The sequence below is a fragment of the Podarcis bocagei genome (genome assembly GCF_964188305.1).
Source record: "Podarcis bocagei genome assembly, chromosome: W".
In the NCBI taxonomy this organism is placed as follows: Eukaryota; Metazoa; Chordata; class Lepidosauria; order Squamata; family Lacertidae; genus Podarcis; species Podarcis bocagei.
This window is the reverse complement of record NC_138131.1, coordinates 9,443,068-9,466,225: the sequence shown is the minus strand read 5'-3', so window position 1 is coordinate 9,466,225 and position 23,158 is coordinate 9,443,068. Positions and strand designations below refer to the sequence as shown.

Here is a 23,158-nt window from a genome sequence, read left to right as displayed (position 1 = left end):
TTCCATTCTATACCCACGGCCTTCCTCCAGGGGATTTACTCTAAGACCCCTATTACTCAGCGTCTATGTCCATGCACAATGAATGAAGTAGAGGACTTCATACATTTCTTTTTCTACTGCCCTATTTACGAGCCAATAAGATCTAAGCTCCTCCTCTTGATCCCGTCCACCATTACGTCTAAGGAAGACTGTTTGAAATCGCTTCTCGTGGACGCAAATCCCCAAATTTCACGTGGGGTGGCAATCTTCATAGTGCAGGCTCTGAAACTCAGGGCTACTCTGACAGGGTAGTGTGTCCTAGGCCTGGACCTGTTTTAATTCTTTTATTACTTTTTATATATATCCGCTTATTAGATTGTTGGCGCTGGCAACTAAATCTTTGCATTATTGTCTTAGGGTAATTTAAATGTCATTACGCCAGCAATATCGCCTTGTATTTTGCTTGGTTGTTTGTCTCTAGCATTTTTGTATTGTCCTATTTTGCTATGGCTGTATGCTAATGCAATAAAGGTTTGATGATGATGATGATAAATTTTCTTCCAATCTTCATCCAACGTCTCTTCTTCCTGGTCTCGGGTCATGTCAGTCCTTACTGCCCATTCCATCTAGTCCATCAACCTGGTAGTCTTATGTCCGAGGCCCTTAAGTCTCTTCCATGTCCCTTCTGCAGATCTTCTTCTTCTTGTTTATACCTGCACTTTTCCTTGTCTTTTGTTGGTCTCTTTCTTAATTTCTTTCCTTTCTCATTGAGGAGTAGGTCTCTGGGAGATTCCAACCCAAAATTATCTCTGTCTCCCTTCATCAGACCAGCCCATTCCCCACAATCCCACTCCCCACAGTCATCAATGTAATCCAAAAAACATTTAAAAGCATATTTCAAAGTCTCTCCAAAATTAAGAACCTCCTCAGCTCCAGACTCCCCCTGGCCCACTCCAACTTCAATCTTCAAAAACAGCGGCTTATGTTCCTGTAGGGCCTCGGGTCTCTCCATTTGTATTATTTGAGGTGCAGCCGCAACCTCCTCCATTATCTTCTGCACTTGCCCAATCAATACAGGTTCCTGATTTGGTCCCTGAATGGTTTCTGTATCAATATTCCCTGTTTGTCCACAGTTATTGACCACAACAGTCATCAAATCCATTTTCTCATTCATCAAATCCACCTTCTCATGCATCTGTTCCAACAAAGCACTAGTCTTGCATAAAGCAAGCACCAAAACTTCCTCCCAGCTCATATTTAGTCAAGGTCAAAAGGACTGGTCCCACGATCTTAATCTCACAGCTGTAGTGTCCTCAAGTAGACTGCAGCAACAATTTAGCAAGCTCCCTCTAGAGGAGACAATTTCTATTTGTATCCATCTTTTTAAAGCAAGTCCAACAAAGGAAAATTGCTTTCATTTTTCAGATATTTTGTTTCTTTAGAATGCAAAAGGCAACATTGGAATCAGTTTATTTCTCTTCTTTAGCTATCTGTCAAAGTATTCCATTCACAGTCAATAAACCTCTCCAACAATTTCTGTCTCTGACACCCCGTTCCCAGGTTAGAGACGGTGGAAACTTATCTTTCTTCACTCCCTCTCCTGCAGGCGTTAAACAAAGCCCCCCCCCTTTTCTCCTGCTTCCTTTTTTTTAATAATATTTTTTATTGCTTTTTTCCAGGATCCAATACATCGTCAGAAATTCACCAAAAGCGATTTTACAGAAAGAAAGAAAAAGATTAGAAAAGAAAATATTCATATTTCCAAGGCAATTTTTCGTAATCTACTGGACTTCCCCACATCCTCCACACCCTGCATTCTTTACAATAAAAATAACAGCAAATTGTTACCTTGTTTCATACGTTTTTGTACTTTCATCTAATTATATTTTAGGTTTAGCGTATGTTGTTGAGTCACTTTTTCTCATCATCAATCCTAAAAAAATTACTCTAAACTTTAGTCCTTTCATGGTTATAACTTAGTTTCCACCATTTTCAAATTTAATTGCTGAAGCTAAATTTTTCCAAAACTTAGCAAATTCTCAACATTCATATAACTTATAATGTTTTTGTAAATAGTCCTTAAATTTTTTCCAGTCCTCTTCCACCGCCTCTTCTCCCAGGTCTCGGATTCTGCCAGTCATTTCGGCCAATTCCATGTAGTCCATCAGTTGCGTATGCCACTCTTCCAGCGTGGGTAGCTCCTGTGCTTTCCAGTATTTGGCTATAAGAATTCTTGCTGCTGTAGTTGCATACAAAAAGAAAGTTCTGTCCTTCTTTGACACTCTCTGGCCCACAATGCCCAGGAGGAAGGCCTCTGGTTTCTTGTGAAAGGTATACTTAAATACCTTTTTCAACTCATTGTAAATCATTTCCCAAAAGGCCTTCACCCTCGGGCACGTCCACCAGAGGTGAAAGAATGTTCCTTCAGCCTCCTTACATTTCCAACATTTATTATCAGACAGATGATATATCTTTGCAAGTTTGACTGGGGTCATGTACCACCTGTAAATCATTTTCATAATGTTTTCTTTCAAGGCACTACATGCCGTGAATTTCATACCGGTGGTCCATAACCTTTCCCAGTCTTCAAACATAATGTTGTACCCAATGTCTTGAGCCCATTTTATCATGGCTGATTTAACTATCTCATCTTGAGTGTTCCATTTAAGCAGCAAGTTATACATTCTTGAAAGCACTTTCGTCTTTGGTTCAAGTAATTCTGTCTCTAATTTCGATTTTTCCACCTGGAAACCAATTTTTTTGTCCTTTTTAAAAATCTCTTGAATTTGGGCATAGTGTAGCCAGTCTCGCACCTTGTATTTTAGTTTTTCTAAGCTCTGCAACCTCCAATTGTCTCCAACTCTTTCTATTATCTCACAATATTTTGCCCAGCCACCCTCCATATTAAGTCTTTTTGGGGCCTTAGCCTCCATTGGTGATAACCACCTCGGGGTCTTATTTTCAAATAAGTCTTTGTATTTCATCCAGACATTAAATAAAGCTTTTCTGACAATATGGCTTTTGAACAATTTATGCAACTTTACCTTGTCGTACCACAAATAAGCATGCCACCCAAAAGCATTGTTAAACCCTTCCAGATCTAGGACATCAGTGTTTTCTAGTAAAAACCAATCCTTCAACCAGCAGAGGGATGCAGCTTCATAGTATAACCTTAAGTCCGGCAGGGCAAATCCCCCTCTTTCTTTTGCATCTGTTAGTATTTTAAGTTTTATCCGGGGCTTTTTGCCCTGCCAGACAAACTTCGTGATATCCCTCTGCCACTTTCCAAAACATTCCACTCTGTCCACGATCTGCAGGGTTTGAAACAAAAACAACATCTTTGGCAATACATTCATCTTTACCGCAGCGATTCTTCCCAACAAGGAAAGTTTTAGTCTTGACCAAACTTCCAAATCCTTTTTGATTTCTGACCAACATTTTTCATAATTATCTTTAAATAAATTCAAGTTTTTTCCGGTCAGGTTAACCCCCAGGTACTTCACTTTCTTAACCACATTTAACTCCGTTTCTTTCTGGAACCCATCTATTTCTGAAAATGTCAATTTTTTTGCCAAAACCTTAGTTTTTTGTTTGTTCAACTTAAATCCCGCCACCCGACCAAACTCATGGATCAATTCTAAAGCTCTTTTTGTACTAGGTTCTGGCTCCTGTAGTGTTAAAACCAAGTCGTCTGCAAAGGCTTTCAGTTTATACTGTTTTCCTCCGACCTGTATTCCTTCCACCAGTTGATCCTTCCTAATCAAATTAAGCAGCACCTCCAGGACAGAGATAAATAGCACAGGTGATAGGGGGCACCCCTGTCGTGTCCCTTTTTCAATTTTGAATTCCTCTGTCACCACATTGTTCACTATCAATTTGGCCTTTTGCTCTGAATAGATTGCTTCTATGCCATTTTGGAACGCCCTTCCCACTCCCATCCCTTCCAAGTTTTTCTTCATAAATTTCCAAGATATATTGTCAAAGGCCTTCTCTGCGTCTATAAAAATTAAGACTGCTTTCGTATTCATATTTGTCTGCAATAACTCCAAAACATCAATAATATTCCTAGTGTTGTCAGACAAATGCCTGCCAGGGAGAAAGCCTGCTTGGTCTTTATGAATTACTTCATTTAAAACTTTTTTAAATCTGCTTGCCAGAATATCAGCAAAAATTTTGTAATCCACATTTAGGAGTGAGATGGGACGATAGTTCTTAAGTTGAGTCTTTTCAGATTCCAATTTTGGTATCAAAGTGATGAAGGCTTCTTTCCACGATTCTGGTGCCCCCTTCCCCTCCATAATTTGATTACACACCTCCATTAGCGGCTGAATCAAATAGTCCTTTAATGTCTTATAATACTTGGAGGTAAGTCCATCTGGGCCTGGGGATTTGCCCAATTGCATGTTCTGAATGGCACTTTCAATTTCCTGCTGTGTTATTCTGTAATTCAGGGTTGTTTGTTTATCTTGAGATAATTTTTGCAATCCATTACTCTTTATAAATTGGTTTATCTCCATCTCTGCTTGAGGTCCTTGGGTAAACAGTTTTTTGAAGTATCTCTGGAAACACTTTCTAATTTCATCTGGTTTCTGGATACATTCTCCTTCAACCTCCAGATTAGTAACAAAGTTCAATTTTTGTCTCTTTTTCAGCTGCCATGCCAGCAGCTTCCCACATTTATTCGCCGATTCAAATGATCTTTGTTTCATTTGTTTAATTTTCCATTCAACTTCTTGATTTATCAATTTCGCATATTGTGCTTGATGGAATTTGATTTCTCTTAAAACTTCTTTTGATTTTGGATTAAGTCTCAACTTTTTCTCTCCATCTCTTATCTTCTCTAGTATCTTGTCCTTTTTTCCATTCCAGAGTTTTTTCTTAATCGTATTCTGTTGTATCAGAAACCCTCTCATAACTGCTTTACTTGCGTCCCAGATTGTTTTCTTTTCCACTGAAGTGTTCAAGTTTATTTCAAAATAATCCTTCAACGTTTTTTGGGCCTTCTTCACAATCTCCTGATCCCTAAACAAGGTGTCATTCATTCTCCATCTGAAGGAGCCAGCTGGTGTAAGTCTCAAATCCATTTTCAAAGCGTTATGGTCGGAGCAGGTTTTGGGGCAGATCTCTATTTTTTTTGTCTTAGGTGCCAGTCCTCTAGTTATCCAGATTTGGTCGATTCTTGTCCATGATAGGTGGGCCTCAGAAAAGAATGTTCCTTCTTTACCTAGCGGGTTTTTTATCCTCCAAATGTCAATCAAGTCCATATTGTCTGTTAGTTCAAAGAAAGTCTTAGGTAGTCTGCCATCTTTAGTCAAGTTTTGATTTTGTGACTTATCCATGTGGGTGGAGACCACCCCATTCATATCTCCCATCAAAATGATGTTAGTATAGTCAATATGATCCAGCATTATCTCATGCAGCTTTTTGTAAAATTCCGATTTCCCCTCATTTGGTGCGTATATTCCTACTATCAAAATTTTTTCTCCTTGTAGTTGTCTTTCAATCGCCAAAATTCTCCCTTGTTCATCTTTGAACACAAACTTCGGTGCTAGGTTCTCCTTTGCATAAATCACTACTCCTCTTTTCTTAACCTTGTCTGATGAAATAAATTCTTGGCCTAATCTTTTGTTGATTAACACTCTCCTATGGAGCCTAGTCACATGTGTTTCTTGCAGGCAAATAGTGTCCAATTGTTCTTTCCTCAATATATGGAAAATCCTTTTTCTTTTCTCAGGGGAATTCGCGCCATGAATGTTCCAACTAAGGAGCTGCAGAGACATCCTGAATCAATTTGTCAACCAATAGGGATGTCTCCCTTGTCGTCTATGTCTGGAGGTGGAACCGGATTTCAACCAGGGTGGCCAGGCTCCTGCTACTCCTTTCCGAAGGTCCTCCCCGTGGTCGTTCAGGAACTTTTCTTGCTCCTCTGCTGTTCTGATTCTTACTTTTTTCCCTTTCAAGTTGAAAGATAGTCCTTGAGGAAATTCCCACCTGTAGGGAATTGTGTTGTTTCTCAATAGACTTGCGAGGTCTTTGTATGTAGTTCTTAAATCCAACAATTGTTTCGGTATATCTCTGAAGATTTCTGCTGTCTTTCCTTGAATCACCAATGAATTTTTAAAGTGTAGGCCGAGTATGTTATCTTTTTCTTGCTTAGATCTCAAGATGATCAAGCAGTCTCTTGGTTTGTCCTTTTTGGCCACTCTTCCCAGTCTAAAGGCGGTGACAATTTTAAAATCCTTCTCTTCTGCCAAACCCCAGAATTTTGATATTTCTGCAGTCAGAAAACCAATCAAATCTTCTTTCTCAATTTCTGGGATATTTCTAAGCCTGAGATTGCTTTCCCGATTTTTCAATTCCGCCATGGACAGATAAGCTTGCTGTTCATTGATCTGTCTGCTCAGTGGTCTTACTTCCCCTCTTATTTCCTCTATTTTCTTTTTATTTTGTTCTGCTTTAAAATTTGCTTCTTCAGCTAATTTTCGATTTTCTGTTGTTGTTATTTGGATATTTCCTATTGCCTGTGTGTTTTGAGAAACTTGGTCAGTCAGTTTATTAATTGTAGCTGTCACTTGGTCAAATTTCTTATTTAATGCTGCCAGCTGGTCCAATATTTCTTTAGAAACTGGGTCTAGCCCTCCTGCAGCCATATCCCCAGAAGCTGGCTGTTTAGGTTGTCCTTCTTGCAGGCCTGTCACAATTGGGACCGAAGATCTGCGTGGCTGCACAGGCAAAGTTGATTGCAACAGTTCAGTTTGTTTTGCTTTTTTGGCAGCCCTTGTTTTTGGTGCACCACTCATTCCACAGCTGTCCAAGTGTCAAGGTCAAATTATAAATCCCATGGGAAAAGCAGTCCAGGATGTAAACATCCAAACATAAAATTTTCAAAACAACCAGCAGTTCTCAGAGACTAGAAATTCCACAATCCAGTAGGGGGAGCTCCCCAGCAGTTGAAAAAGAAGGATAGAAAGTTTCCACCATTAAGTTCCCAAATGCAAAGTTAAATAAAACGAAATAACAACCAAAACGGAGGAGAGAACCTTCAAAGTTCACTTTAAACTGCAGAAAATGAAAGTTCTTAACAATGGTGCATGCAACAGTTCCTTATTTGTAACTTACGGAGAAGCCCCAATGCAACTTTATAACTTTATACACAGTTACCGCAGTCTGATGGTTCTTTTGTATCCAGGCAGCCCGGGAGCTGGGTTTCAAAACTTTATAATCCACAGGAAGAAGGGAGAAAAATCCCGATCTATATCCACTTGTAAAAATACAGTTTTAACTTTTGAATACTCAAGTCCAAATTTGCAGGGTATACTCCAACTTCTTTTTTAAAATCCCCGTCAGCGCTTCAGCTTTGATAGTTTTTGCTTGATACTTTAAGCAGAGTCGGAAGACGGACTTCCTTTTTAACGTCTCCCGCTTTTAGCCGAATTTCAGAAATTTAGGCTCAAAGATCTCAGGTTTCTTACTCACGGGTATGATGTTTCAAATCGAATGTTCAAAGAAGAAAGGTCAGCGCTCATCAGCAGCAGCCGCGCGGTTTCACTTCCGCGGAAAGAGCGATGAACTCACAGCACCGCTACCCCCTCCACGTTCCGGAGCCCCTTACGGGGTCCCTTCTGCGTTTCCGAGGTCGCTCTTGGTGCCTGCCGAGTCCCACGGCCACGGGCTCACTCTACTCGTGGTTTTTCTGGATGGGTCGTCGCTGTGCCGCAGCGCACGACCCTTTTCCGCGGAGCCCCTCTTCAGCAGCTGAGGAGGACCGCCATTGCTGTTTCGTGCCGCCTCCGGAAGTCCACAGCACTTTGACCTGTTCCTGTGCAGAAGGTGGTCTCTGGAAGTGCTACCCAACTCGCCTATCCCAGTCGGGCTTCCAAGGGGGTTTCAGTAGTTATAAATGAAGGAAATTTAGACTTTTTTAACAACTTTCCAGGCTTTAGCTTACAAGGTTTTTGCTTCAGTCTATGTACAAAAAGCGGAAGGCGGACGTCCTGTTTTGAACCTTCCCGCTTCGGTGCCAAATTAAGATATTTCTTGATCCAATTTTCTGTTTCTACTCACGGGTACTTGTTTTAAATCCAATTGTCCACAGGAAAAAGTCAGCGCTCTCTGGCAATGGCTATGCGGCTTCACTCCGTGAAAGTAGCAATCAGTTCGCAGCACCGCGCCGCTCACCCCACTTCACTCCAGAACCCCGAAATGGGGTTCCCCGTGAGTAGGGGGGCGCTCCTGGTGCCCTGCCAAACCCCACGTTCCCAGGCTTCCTCCGCCTGGGATTTCTAGCGGGTCCCCACCTTCGCCGCAGCGGGAAGACCCAGCTTCCACAGAGCCAGTTCCTCCGGTCGGAGGAACTCCGCCATTCGCCGATGGCGCTAACCCGGAAGTTTTTAATGATGCTGTCTATATATGGGAAATGTTCAAGATGACCAAGGGTCCCTGTAACACTCCTGTAAACCTGGTGGCCATGCAGCCACTTGGCTAGGTCAATCCAGTTTACATAGGACCCTCAAATTTTCAGGGTTCATTCTGACACCACAATCACCTTTAAACTTTGAGAAATTATGCATCATACACTCTAGAGGACTCTTCTGCCCTTTGGAAGAAGTCCCACCCATAATGCCTGTCACCCGTGTCTTTCTGTGTTTCCACAGAGGCTCTCAGTCCTTATGACTATTTAGGTGAGAGACAGGTGCCCAAAACCTCCCAGTGATATAATTCCTGCCTAAGGGATGCCTGGGTTGCCACCTGCCCACTGCAGTCTTTGAGACTCCCTTTAGGGGGTGATCAGGCCTCTAATCTCTACCAAGAAGGTCCGTACTCCCTTTATCAAAACAGAAGTATTTCCTACCTGTTCCAATGTTTTCCCACCAGCCGGCTGATCCCTCTTGGGGTCTCTCCTCACCAGGGTTCCGTTGGACACAGTTTTGCTTCACCGCCCACCCTCGCCCAAGGAGTCCTCTCCAGAAAATCACTGGTGCACCCTGAGATGTCCGTGATGCTGGCCCTCGGCTGACCAGAGTTCTCTGGTCCAAGAGAGTTCAAGACTTCTCAAGCCCCACGTTGGGCGCCAAGAAATGTTACAGGCATGCCTGCTAGCCTCGCATACCACCAGTAGACATACACATGAGACTGGGTGAGGAGAGAGTCCAAAGTCTTTTATTTCACTGCACACTGAAATGGTTCCAGTAGAATCACTCCCAAAGACTGGACCCCGGGCATTGCCCCCGGGGATCCTTTATAGAGTTTACACACAAAGCATTGCAATTTCAGCCAATCATATTCCCAAGAGCCCTTTCATTACCTTATTTAGAAGGCAAGCAAGCTGTTGCTGGCAGAAGCTCATTGGATACATTTTGTTGCAGTGCTGTGCCTGCACTTTAGCATGCTATTGGTTAATTCTGCTGAAAAAGCTTTTCTAACTTGTTTACTTCTAACTATTACTGCCTGAGTGACCTTTGGCTTATGTGCCATTATCAGCATGGCTGTTTGTGCCTACGTGACGGGGGGGTGATTGATCTCCATTACCTCACCATGAGTACTACCTACACCAACCTCTTCTTCCCCACCGCCAGCTTGCTCCTGTGTGACCCACTCCCAGCTATACCCCTCACCAAGATCCTCCTCCTCCTCCCTGAAGTCCTGCCAGTCCATGACATCACCCCTCCTCCTCAAAATCCACACCCGTCTCCCCTCCACCAGCTCTGGGCCTGTTGGGCATGAAACTGGCACTGCAAGTGGGGAGCATGTACATTTTCTGTAGACTCCCAGGATCTCTCCTCCAGTCCATGCCCCTTCCAATGAACCAGGTAACAGAACTTACCTCGACGCCATTTGGCGTCAAGGAGCTGCTCCACTTCAAACTCCTCCTCACTGTCTACTATCACCGGAGGGGGAGTTTGCTGTGGGCAGTTGTAGGGATGTGGAGGCTCAGCGATTGACAACACTGACAGGTGGAAAACAGGGTGGATTTTCATTGAGGGTGGCAGCTTTAGGTGAAAAGCGGTGGGGTTCACCTGAGCCATTACTGGAAAAGGACTGATACGACAGGGTGTCAATTTTTTGCACTGTCCCTTCAAAGGCAAGTCTCATGTGCTTACCCACACTAGGATAACTGGCCCTGGCTGCCATATTGCATCCGCCCCTTTCTTGTATCGCTCTTTTGCATTGCCCAGTCTCTCCTTTAATGACTGCTGCATGACATGCATCTCTTCCGCCATGTCCCTTGCTGCAGGCACTGGTACAGTATAGGGGCTTTGGGTGTTGGGAAAGCTTGCGGATGCCTAACATAGGTAGCAAAGAAAGGTGTTTGTTGTGTTGATGTATGAATGGCATTATTATAAGTGAATTCCTTTCCTCTTGGTTTCAGTGTCAATTTTACCATTCCAGCATATTGCATTAATTTAACTTGCCAATCTTCTTTAGCTGGGACACCTTATTTTTTCCAGTACTGTGCTAGCAGTATTCGTGCAACCGTAGTAGCATACTTAATAATTCTTTTTGTGGTGCTGGTATATCCAGTCCTGTAATGCCTTCTGGCTTTTTAACAAAAGTTATTTTAAACATCTTCTTCATTTCGTTATAGATCATTTCCCAATACAGTGGTACCTCAGGTTACATACGCTTCAGGTTACAGATGCCGCTAACCCAGAAATAATGCCTCAGGTTAAGAACTTTGCTTCAGGATGAGAACAGAAATCGTGCTCCGGCGGCGCGGCAGCAGCAGGAGGCCCCATTAGCTAAAGTGGTGCTTCAGGTTAAGAACAGTTTCAGGTTAAGTACAGACCTCCGGAACGAATTAAGTACTTAACCTGAGGTACCACTGTATTTCTTAACAATTTTGCAATCCCACCACGTATGAAAAAAATGCTGATTTGCATTTCCAACACTTATTTTCTTTATTTTTGTACATTTTGGCTAGTTTTATTGGAGTTAGATACCCTCTGTACATCATTTTCATATTGTTTTCTTTAATCGCCACTGTAAGGGGACCAGGGGGTTGCTCGAGAGCAATCAGGCAAATGCCTCCCTGGTCGGCTGTAAAGCCTTGTTATTGGTACCAAAAAAACCTTCACCATGTAGAGCGCCACTATTCCGTGGCTCACTCATTCACTGGCAGAATCTGAGAGTGGGCGGTCCTTAAACCTTTCCCAGCAGAGTAGTTTCTTGACGCCCAGTCTGTGCTTCCCCTCTCTGCGCGGAAGCCTACTGCGCAAGGAAGGCGTGGGTAACGGAGGACCTCTCTCCTCCCTGCTTTGCTCAGGCAAGATGTCCTGGCACCGTCTCACCTCCCCCGAGCCCTGCAGCTCCTCTCCACTGGAGGCGTGGTTACTCTCCTCCGCTGAGGAGGTGCTGCTTCCCACGATCTTTGGGGGCTCTCTGTAATCCATCCGGTTTTTCCCCTCTCGCCCCTGAGCCGATGGCAGTTCCCTGACACCCACACTTGCAGTAAATTTTATCTCAGTCCTCCATAATCTTTCCCAATCCTCTATTTGTATATTGTGTCCCACATCTTGTGCCCATTTAATCATGGCTGCTTTAACCTCTTCATCTTTCGTTTCCCATTCTAGCAACAGATTGTACATTTTTTATATTAATTTCCTATCATTTTCTATCATTTCTCTCTAAAATGTTGAGATTTCATACTGAAATCCTTTCTTTTTATCATTTTTAAATGTTTCATTTAGCTGGAAATATTGCAGCCAATCTGTTACTTTCTCTCTAATTTCGTTAAATTATTTCAATTTTAATTGGTTTTGAGTCAATTAATAACTCTATGTAATCCAATCAGTGTCCATATTTAATTTTTTTCTTGATATTGCCTCTATAGGGGAGAGCCACATGGTGTTTTTTGTTCCAATAATCCTTTATACTTTTCCCAAACTTTAAATATCACTTTCCTTATTATATGATTTTGGAAGCTTTGATGTATTCTAGCTTTTTCATACCATAGATAGGCATGTGAATCGAATCTATTACCATGTCCTTCCAGATCTAAATAAAAAAATTCCTTCCAGTAGCACCTTAAAGACCAACTAAGTTAGTTCTTGGTATGAGCTTTCGTATGCATGCACACTTCTTCAGATACACTGAAACAGAAGTTGCCAGATCCTTCTATATAGTGAGAAGGTGGGGAGGGGTATTACTCAGAAGGGTGGTGGGAATGGGAGATTTTTTTTAATTTTTATTTTTATTTTGACTATGGCAGACCAACACGGCTACCTATCTGCTTCCAGATCTAGTAAGTCTTTATTTTTTAATTTAATCCATTCTCAAATTCAACAAATACATGAGGCTTCATAATAGAGTTTTAGGTCCGGCAGTGAGAAGCCTCCTCTTGCTTTAGTATCTGTTAATAATTTATATTTTATTCTCAGCTTCTTCCCCTGCCATATAAATTTTGAGATATCCTTTTGCCATTCTTTTAAACATGCCATATTACTTATCACCAGAATTGATTTGAACAAAAACAACATTTTTGGCAATATATTCATCATACCAGGACCACAAAAATACTTATTTATGTATGCAACTACAGCCGCACAAATATTGTTAGCACAACATTGGAAAGAAGAAGGTGTCCCAGCTAAAGAAGATTGGCAAGTTAAACTAATGAAATATGCTGAAATGGCAAAACTGACGTTGAAACTAAGAGGAAGAGATGACAACAAATTTAAAGAAGACTGTAAGGACTTTATTGCATATATACAGAAGCAATGTACACAGGTTAATACATCAGCAGGATTTTAGAAATACTTGTAAGGACATTATGAATGGACAATAAGTAATATCAGTGATTTTTTATTTAAAATGGACATGTGGTATGATGATAAATAATGGAACCAGGGAAGGAAATGGGGGAAAGCAACTTTTTTCCTTTTTTCCTTTCTTTTCTTTTTTCTTTTTTCCTCCTCTTCGTGTTTGGTTATGGATATGTATTGTTGATGATGGTGTTATTTCTTCTCTTCTCTTCTCTTTTTTCTTTTCACATTTGGAAAATTAATAAAATATTATTAAAGCAAAACCCAATTTCAGCTAGAGTGTGGTGGGCTGCCCTAAAACATTGGCCCAGGATTTCAGTGTTTAATCTAGGGAAGGGTCTGTACCAACATTTGACCAATGAGGAATTTGTCAGCAAATGGCAGAAAACCATGGCTAAAAAGCCACATCTATTGGTCTGTCTCCCCCCCAACTGTATTACCTGGGCTATTAAGGTGCCCAAAAGGTTTTAAAGCAAAGATTATGGGACAATGCACACAGTGACTTGCGATCTCGGTCACACGCAGTCTGTAGTCCGCTGGCAGCAGGAGTTCAATATGGGTATGTCTTTCAGTTAACATCTTACATCAAAAACCTAACAGTACCTAACTATCGAAGGCTTTTCACCAAAGCCAGACTGAATGTCTTCCCCTCTGCAGTGCTGGATGGTAGGTTGAGAGGAGTTCCCTACCAGGACAGACTTTGCTCGTGTGCTCAAGACATCGATTCCATAGATCATATTTTGTTACATTGTGCGAAGTATGAGCAGGCCAGGGCTGAACTGATACTACCCTTGCTGGTGCCTTTCCCGGGAAAGTCAGAGGTTCACTATGTCAGGTTCCTACTGGAAGACCAGACAAAAGCTAGAACGTTGGCAGTGGCAAAGTTTTTATCGGTGGTTGCAAGAACAAACGAGCCCTATATTCCAAACAAAGTGCTTGATTAACCTGGAGGTAGGCTGTATGAACTCTGTATTAATTTGTAATGTTTTGTTGGGTCTCTGGACCGTAATAAAGATTGATGATGATGATTAAAGCAAAAAGTGAATTCCACCAATGGCAGCAAGTCAGCCCAATTATCTTGTTGATAACTGCTGTAGCAGCGAAGACATTTCTGGAAAGTCGCATCAGTTATCTCCACCTGCCCATTTATTTGTTTGTTTGTTTTTTGGGTCACGCTGATCTTATTACTTTTTCCTTTATTGGGCTTCCCTGCTCAGTTGTCTAGGGCAGTGTTTTTCAACCACTGTTCCGCGGCACACTAGTGCAGTGTTTCCCAACCGGTGTTCCGCGGCACACTAGTGTGCCGCGAGACGTTGCCTGGTGTGCTGTGGGAGGGAGGAGGGCGAGTCGGGCGGCGAGAGGCGGGGCGGCGGCGGCGAGGAGAGGCCGCCCAGCGCGGGGCTCTCGCCGTCTGCCTGCCTGGCTGCCTGCGTGGCGCTGACATCACGGGGCTGTAACATGCCCCACATAGGCACACGCGGGGCGGCGAGCGAGCTCCCTCCCACATCCCATCACCGCTCGCTTCGGCCGGCCTACTGGGCTGTCGCAGGCGGAAGGCCTGCGCATGCGCGAGGTTTTCGCGCCTTCGGGATTGCCTTCACGCCTTCCTCCTCCCGGGTCCTTGAGAGCGCGGGAAGCGGCAGCGCGAGACCGGCGTTGAGCCTGGTAGGTATTGCGCTTGCCAAGGCAGTCATTTCGGAAATGAAAACTTGCAAAGCAAGCAACCAGTTCAATCTGAAGTACGTGTATGCTTAATATCCTGTATCTGAAATCTGTTCTGCCCCCTCCCCCACACTTGGTGCCATTTTGCAGACTGTCTACTGAAACGTCATACTTTTCTCAGCTTAAATGTTAATAAGGCCTCATCTACACATGCAGCAGAGTAAGTTGACCCAGAATAGTACCAATTCAGATGGCAGATGGGAGAATGACAGTGCTGAATGCTTTCCCATGTAGAACAGTCCCTGCAAATAAAAACCTAGCATATTTGGAAGAGGGATGCTAGCCTAACCATTACCTTCTATGCTGTTACTATTTTTATTTTTATTTTTACATAAGTAAAAAGTGACCTTTCCCCATCTGGCATGATACAAGCCCATTCTTACAACTCAGAATTTTTTCGACTATTTCAGCTACATATGTAGAATATGCCTTCATTTGTTACTAGGCAGAAATGTAATTACCCATTTCTGATGCATGCTACAGTTCCCTGTTGTTTGCTGGCACTTACTGACCTAGAGGCATAATTGATCCTGTTATAAAATGTAGGAGAAGTGTTGTTTTAAAAAGAAAGAGCATTAGCTTTCTCCTACTGCTCAACTGGAATGCAGTACTTAGCTGGAGTTACTTCAGGCTAAAAGCCCGATTCTGGACCCAGATTTTATTAAAATATCTGCCAATGTTGTTTACATACTTTTCTAAAAAGGGCTTCATGCCCTTTAGAAAAAGGAACCCAGAATTTGCCTGGGGAAAACAGAATGCCCTTTTCAAGCACTTGTTCCCAGCAGCTTGTAATTGTTTATAGCAGTCTTCTGGTGTCTGGTAGCAGGCACCAGGTTGGGGAAAGATGGTTTAGGGGTATGTCCAAGCAGGCTTGATAGCAAAAACTGTTTCTCACAAACTTAACAGCGTATACAGCCATTAAGTGACAGTGGCCTTATTACAGTGTTTTTCAACCGCTGTTAGTGTTTTTTCAACCTTTTTAGGTTTTCTGTAAACTGGGGAAGACATCCATGTTGGAAGTTCAATTCCTTGCTTAGCCATGAAGCTCAATGGAAATTGCCTTGCTCTTGCCCTCTCTAATCCAGTGTTTTTCAACCGCTGTTCCGCGGCACACTAGGCCCTCGGGGACCTCGTGGCTTCCTGTTATGTACTGAGTTGAATAGGATCCAAACTGAAGCAGTCTGATTGGTCCTAGAACAATAGGATCCAAATTGCAGCAGTCTGATTAGTCCTAGAACAATAGGATTCAGAATGCAGCAGTCTGATTGGTCCTAGAACAATGCAGCAGTATGATTGGTTGGCAGGAACCACCCAATCCTGCTCCAGATAGAAGTGAATCCACAACCTGATTGGCTTACAGTAGAATTCTGGAATTAGCCAATCATGTGCAGCCCATTGTGTAAATAATGTATATAAAGCAGATACTGTGAGGGGACATTCATTCATTCCTCCTCACCACTATGAGCTGAATAAAGAGCATGAAATCACTTTGCGACTCTGAGTATATTTCACTGGCGACGAAGGTGGGATCCCGCTGAGCTGACCGCCACACACCGCACCGCAGCACCACCACCTGCCGCACCGCTGCCTCGCACCGTGTATCCAGGCTTCAGCTCCGGGACACAAGGAACTCAGAATGGCAGCCAACAGCAGCTTCTCGCCATTCAACCCAGCATCTGGAGACTGGGAAGCGTATGCCTCCTGTTTCACCTTCCTCCTAGAAGCCAAAGGGGTCACCGACGAAGAAGACGCCAAGAAGAGGGCGATATTCTTCAGCGTCTGCAGAGAGGAGACGTTTGAAATCGCCCGGGCTCTCCTTGCGCCTGAAGACGTCGCTACTGTTCCATACAAAACAATAATGGAACAGCTGAAGGGGCACTTTTCGCTGCAGCCCTCAGTGGTGGCTCGTCGAAATGCCTTCTACGCAAAGCGACAAGCCTGTGGGGAAACCATAACTGGGTTTGTGACCTCTCTCCGCCAAGCCGCCCGGTTCTGCAACTTCTCAGAGCTGGAGAACATGCTTCGTGACCGCCTCGTCGGTGGCCTGAAGGATGAGAAGCTGCAACGACGCCTCTACGCTAAGAAGGACCTAACGTTCCAGGTCGCTCTGGAGGAGGCCCTGGCAACAGAAGCTGCCGAGAGGTCGACGCAAGAGGCACGGCCGAGCCTGCCATCCCAACCGAGGGTCCACCATGAAGACCTCACCGACGACTCAGGATCCGACAGGGAGGAGGTGCACCGAGTACACCAGCGCACTCAAGCAGCGCACAGACCACAGCTGCCTCGACGAGAAGGAGGAAACTGCGCAAGCTGCGGGGAGAGTCACGAGAGGAGGACCTGCCGTTTCCGCAACGCAGAGTGCAGGCAGTGCAGAAAATCGGGACACATCGCCCAGGTGTGTCAGGCTCGGCCCACCCGACACCAGGCATCAGATGACCAACCCAAGAGCCCCAGGTCCCGGGGCCCAACGCACCAAGGCAACTCGACAGAGCTCACGGACTGCCAGGTATACCAGTTGCCCCACCCCAACGTAGAGAAAATTTATGTAGAGGTACAGATAGAGGGGGCCGCATGCCGCATGGAGCTTGACACGGGTTCAACTCTATCCATAATCTCGGCAAAGACCTTAAGGAAACTGTGTCCTACTGGGGGTCCCAAACTCAGGCCGGCCCCATTCACCCTACGGGACTTCCAGAAACGTAAGGTCCCCACAATGGGGGTGGGGACCTTCAGGGTGCAATACCGAGGGCGGACGCGGCAACTGGACTTGCTTGTGGTCAAGGGCCCCTACATTAGCTTACTGGGATTGGCATGGTTTGGACCACTGGGGCTAGCTGTCACTGGGGTGAACCACACTAGCTTACAAGTGGACGTGGACGCCATATGCAAGGAATTTCCAGGGGTTTTCGACGGGAAATTGGGACAGTATACGGGCCCCCCCATTGCGCTACAGCTTGACCCCGCAGTACGACCGGTCAGGCTCAAGGCCCGCCGGGTCCCGTTCGCCTTGAAACCCCGCATAGACGAGGAATTGGACCGACTCGTGGAGCAAGGAGTGCTGGAGCCGGTGCCTAATGCCCCCTGGGAAACTCCAATCGTCACACCCGTCAAGGCTAATGGTTCGGTCCGCATCTGTGCAGACTACAAATGTACCATAAACAAGGCCCTCACGGCCCACGCATACCCAGTGCCAGTGGTCAGCCATGTCCTTGCCACCCTGGCTGGGTCGAAAATTTTTGGCAAGCTGGACTTGGCCCAAGCATATCAACAGCTGCCAGTAGATGAGGCCACAGCAGAGGCACAGACGATTGTGACGCACAGAGGAGCGTTCAGGGTAAAGCGGCTGCAATTCGGGGTCAGCGTGGCACCAGGCATATTCCAGAATCTAATGGACTCTCTCCTTAAAGGGATTCCTGGTGTCACCCCCTTCTTCGATGATGTGTTGATTGCCGGGCCCACACCAGAGGAGTTTGAGGACCGCCTCCGCACCGTTCTGCACCGTTTCCAGACGGCGGGTCTCAAGGTGAAGCGGGAAAAATGTATACTAGGAGTGCCTCAGGTGGACTTTCTGGGATTTATGGTGGACGCAGAAGGGGTCCACCCAACTGGGGACAAGGTACGGGCCATTTGTGATGCCCCAGCGCCCAAGAGCAAGACTGAACTTCAGGCCTTCTTGGGACTATTGAACTTTTACCATTCCTTCCTTCCCCACAAGGCGGCGGTAGCGGAGCCCCTACACAGACTCCTGGACAAGCGGGCCCCTTGGGTGTGGGGCCAGCGCCAGGAGGCCGCATTCCAGGCAGTCAAGGACTTGCTTGTTTCAAACTCGGTCTTGGCACACTTCGACGAGAGGCTGCCGGTGGTGCTAGCATGCGACGCCTCACCCTATGGCATTGGCGCTGTCCTGGGGCACCAACTCCCAGATGGAAGAGAGGTACCGGTGGCGTACTTTTCCCAGACACTCAGCGCAACCGAGCGGAACTACTCGCAAATTGACAAGGAGGGTCTGGCAATTGTGAAGGGAGTAAAAAAATTCCATGATTTCTTGTATGGGCGGCCCTTCACCGTGGTGACTGACCACAAGCCGTTGCTTGGCTTGTTTGCCCCCGAAAAGCAGACCCCCCAAGTGCTGTCTCCTCGCGTCCTCAGGTGGTCAATTTTCCTTGCCAGCTACCAGTATGCACTGATTCACCGACCTGGGAAGGCGATGGGCCATGCGGACGCCCTCAGCAGGCTACCACTACCAGAAACAGGCCCTGACCCAGCACCTGCACAAGAGGTTATGAGCCTGGAGCTGCTTCCCGACCGCCCCATTCAGGCACAAGAAGTTGCACACCATTCCAAGAAAGATAGGGTCATCTCCCGGGTCCTGGACTGGGTGTGGAGGGGATGGCCCAGCAGCAGCCCCGGGCCAGAATTCGCCGGCTACACAACCCGCAAACATGAACTGTCGGCCCACAAGGGGTGCCTGTTATGGGGAAGCAGAGTCGTTGTTCCCCAGCCCCTCCGCAAAAGGGTCCTCACAGCCCTACACGAGACACATCCAGGGGTAGTAAGAATGAAGGCCCTTGCCAGGAGTTATGTGTGGTGGCCGGGGATCGATGGCGAGATAGAGGCCTGGGTCAAACACTGCCAGGCCTGCCAAGAATCCCGCCCAGATCCCCCAAGGGCCCCAGTCCAGTTCTGGGAGTCCGCCCGAGCACCATGGTCACGCCTGCATGTGGATTTCGCTGGCCCCTTTCAGGGGAAAACATTCTTCATAGTGGTGGACTCCTACACCAAATGGCTGGAAGTCGCACTGGTACCATCCACTTCCATGTCCGCAGCCATCCGAGTACTGCGCAGGCTGTTTGCAACCCACGGGCTCCCTGACACTCTCGTCTCAGACAACGGGACTGCATTTACGTCAGGAGAATTCCAAACCTTCACAGCACAGAACGCCATCCGCCACATCCGTTCGGCGCCGTTCCACCCTGCCACCAATGGCCAAGCAGAACGCATGGTGCGGACCACCAAGGACACCCTTCGCCGCATGACGCAAGGGGACTGGGAGTACCGCCTTGCCACATTCCTTCTAGCACAGCACAGCACCCCCAGCTCAACGACGGGCCGGAGCCCCGCTGAACTACTAATGGGTCGGCGCCTTGCAATCAGATTGGACCGCCTTCACCCCGATAGAGCTCAGGATGAGGTAGTGGTGGGGGAAGGCAGGAACCCCCGGACCTTCGAGGCCCAGGACCCAGTGTATGCAAAGAATTTTGGGGCAGGCCCAGCATGGGTACCCGCCACAGTCACCAGGGTCACTGGCCCAGTGTCGTACGAGGTGCTAACGGATGGGGGGCAATGCTGGCGCCGCCACTGCGACCAGATACGGCGACGATTCCCGGGAGAAACCCAGGAGGAGGACAGGTCAGAGGAGTCCCAAGGGACTAGCGGGGCAGTGAGGCCCATAGAGCAGGAGGGGCCAGCAGGAGAGGCAGAATCAGTAAATACAGAGAGGACCCGTGAGGCCGAAAGGACACCAGAACCAGAACCACGACTGAGCGAGCCGGTTGCACCAGACCAAACAACCCCATCACAGCCAGCATCCTTGGAACACGAGCCAGAACCTGGAGCCCGGACCAGGGAACACCCCAGGCCGCAACGCACACGTAGGCCGCCGGCATACCTTGAGGACTATGAATGCGACCTCCCGGGCAGGACTGGAACTTAGAGGGGAGGGGTGTTATGTACTGAGTTGAATAGGATCCAAACTGAAGCAGTCTGATTGGTCCTAGAACAATAGGATCCAAATTGCAGCAGTCTGATTAGTCCTAGAACAATAGGATTCAGAATGCAGCAGTCTGATTGGTCCTAGAACAATGCAGCAGTATGATTGGTTGGCAGGAACCACCCAATCCTGCTCCAGATAGAAGTGAATCCACAACCTGATTGGCTTACAGTAGAATTCCGGAATTAGCCAATCATGTGCAGCCCATTGTGTAAATAATGTATATAAAGCAGATACTGTGAGGGGACATTCATTCATTCCTCCTCACCACTATGAGCTGAATAAAGAGCATGAAATCACTTTGCGACTCTGAGTATATTTCACTTCCGCTTTTGCGTGTGCTGCCGTCACTCTTCCCGCCATTCCCATGTATAATTCGTGCCCGTAATACAGGCAGTAAAAACTGTTCTGTATAACGACTACCCCACCTCTCCCCCCCCCCATCTAAACCCATTTTTTTTCCTTTGCAGAAATGAGCCGCTGCATTGAGCTCACACAGTATGCATGTTTTTGCCTGGCTGTGATTGGTCCGGACTCCAGCCTGGACCTATCACAGTAGGACATCATCTTCCGACTTCCTTCCCGCCCGAGCACAGAGACCAGGACTCAGCGGGAGTCGGCACTGCAGAGAGGCCGGATACTGCAGTGATGGAAAAGTTTTTGAAAAGAAAATAACTGGACTCTGAACAAAATTTGGAGCCAGATGAGAGCCCAAGTATGAGTGGGCATGAAAAGAAAGCAAAGATGGTTAGCTCAAGCAAATTCTCTGGCACAAGGCAATATAGCGAAAGCTATATTTCATTTGGATTTACTTTCACCGGAGATGCAAACCAACCAACTCCACTGTGCGTGGTGTGTGGTGAAAAGCTAGCTAACAGTGCTATGGTCCCAAGCAAACTTAAACGCCATCTCCAAACGAAACACCCTTCGCTTCAAAACAAGAATGCGGACTATTTTGTTCGCCTGCGTGAAAACACAGAGAAACAGGCAACTTTCATGAGACAAACCTCAAAGGTAAATGAAAGAGCTCTTAAAGCTTGCTATCACGTTGCTGAACTTATAGCCAAGTCAAAAAAGTCGCACACTGTGGCAGAGACATTAATACTTCCCGCCTGCAAAGCTATTGTAGAGGAGATGCTCGGACCTGAAGCAGCTAAGGAAATAGCCAAAGTCCCTCTCTCAAACAACACAATTTCCAGACGTATTAATGACATGTCTGCAGACATTGAAAGTGTGGTTTTGGAAAAGATCCATATCAGTGAGAAATTTGCATTACAACTTGACGAGTCTACTGATATCAGTGGACATGCTCAACTCTTGGCCAATGTGCGTTTTGTTGATGGTGATGCAATTAGAGAAAACTTCTTTTTCTGCAAGGCATTGCCAGAAAAAGCAACAGGAGAAGAAATTTTTCGGGTCACATCAGAATACCTTGAACAAGGAGGACTTAAGTGGGAAAACTGCACAAGTGTCTGCACCGATGGAGCTGCAGCCATGGTCGGGCACACCAAAGGCTTTGTAAGCAGAGTGAAGGAAAGAAATCCAGATGTGATTGTTACGCATTGTTTTTTGCACCGTGAGGCCCTCGTAGCCAAGACTTTACCAGCAGACCTAGTTCATGTGTTGGATGATGTTGTGCGCATGGTAAACTTTGTAAAGTCACGACCCGTGAAAAGTCGCATATTTGCAGCTTTGTGTGAGGAGATGGGAGCGAAGCATAAAACCTTGCTGTTTCATACGGAGGTCCGGTGGTTGTCGCGTGGCAAGGTCTTGGTTCGTGTGTATGAGCTGCGGGAGGAACTTAAAGTGTTTCTGACAAATGAGAGGACAGATTACGCAAAACTGCTTGCAAGTGATGAGTGGTGTGCAAGGCTGGCATACCTGGCAGATATATTTCATCATCTGAATGAACTGAACACACGAATGCAAGGCCGAAATGAAAACCTGCTTACAAGTACAGATAAAATAAATGGATTCCGTTCAAAGGTGCAACTCTGGCATCAACACGTGGAAAGTGGCAATCTTGAAATGTTCACACTCACCAAGCAATGGCAAGGTGTTCACACTGCTGCACTGTGTGAGATAATAGTTAAACATTTAAAAACTCTCGAGGGGAAGTTGTCATTTTATTTCTCTTCAGTCTCCACTGAATGCCTTGACTGGGTTAGGGACCCTTATAGCTCAGCATCAGTTGGTGGAAAGGACATGACTTTACAGGCGCAGGAGGAACTAACTGAACTGAGACAAAATCGTGGTTTCAAGCTAAGATTTGCTGATCTACCTTTGGACAGTTTTTGGTTGGAAACTGCCAAGGAGTTCCCCCTTCTGGCAAACAAAGCTATTTTGACATTGCTCCCATTTTCCACTACATATCTCTGTGAGTTGAGCTTTTCAAGCATGATTGCTATAAAAACTAAATACAGAGAGAGACTGAGAGCTGTTGACGAAGAGCTACGTGTGTGTCTTTCTTCGATTCCAGCCAGAATATCAGCTTTGTGTTCAGCCAAACAGGCCCAGGTTGCGCACTGAATAAAGTATTTTATAATTTTTCATATTTCTGTTTACTTACTATTTCATAATAAAGTAATTATAAAATACTTTCTTTGTGTTTATTTGATTCCTATTAAAGAGAGTTACTTTATATATAGTCAATATAGGCACAGAGTTAATTTTTAAAACATTTTCTAATGGTGGTGTGCCTCGAGATTTTTTTCATGAAACAAGTGTGCCTTTGCCCAAAAAAGGTTGGGAAACACTGGTCTAGAACACTGCAAAGAGGGGGAGGCTCAAGGAGGGGCCAAAGCCACTCTAGCAGGGACGGAAGTAACGGAGAAGGGGAAGGTGCCCCGACAATACGCCGACCTGGGCAACGTCTTCAGCGAGAGGGAAGCAGACAAACTACCCCCGCATAGACCCTTTGACTGTC

At 45.8% G+C, this 23,158-nt stretch overlaps 1 protein-coding gene across 1 annotated transcript; it reads left to right on the top strand.

Moving 5' to 3' along the window:
• Window positions 1–14,297: 14,297 nt before the first annotated feature.
• On the top strand, window positions 14,298–22,829 carry LOC308578236 (zinc finger BED domain-containing protein 5-like). The gene is made up of 2 exons (XM_081178480.1): window positions 14,298–14,405; window positions 20,703–22,829. The coding sequence occupies exon 2, from the start codon at window positions 20,950–20,952 to the stop codon at window positions 22,759–22,761; it is 1,812 nt and encodes a 603-aa protein (XP_081034606.1). The 5' UTR covers window positions 14,298–14,405; window positions 20,703–20,949; the 3' UTR covers window positions 22,762–22,829.
• Window positions 22,830–23,158: the final 329 nt, after the last annotated feature.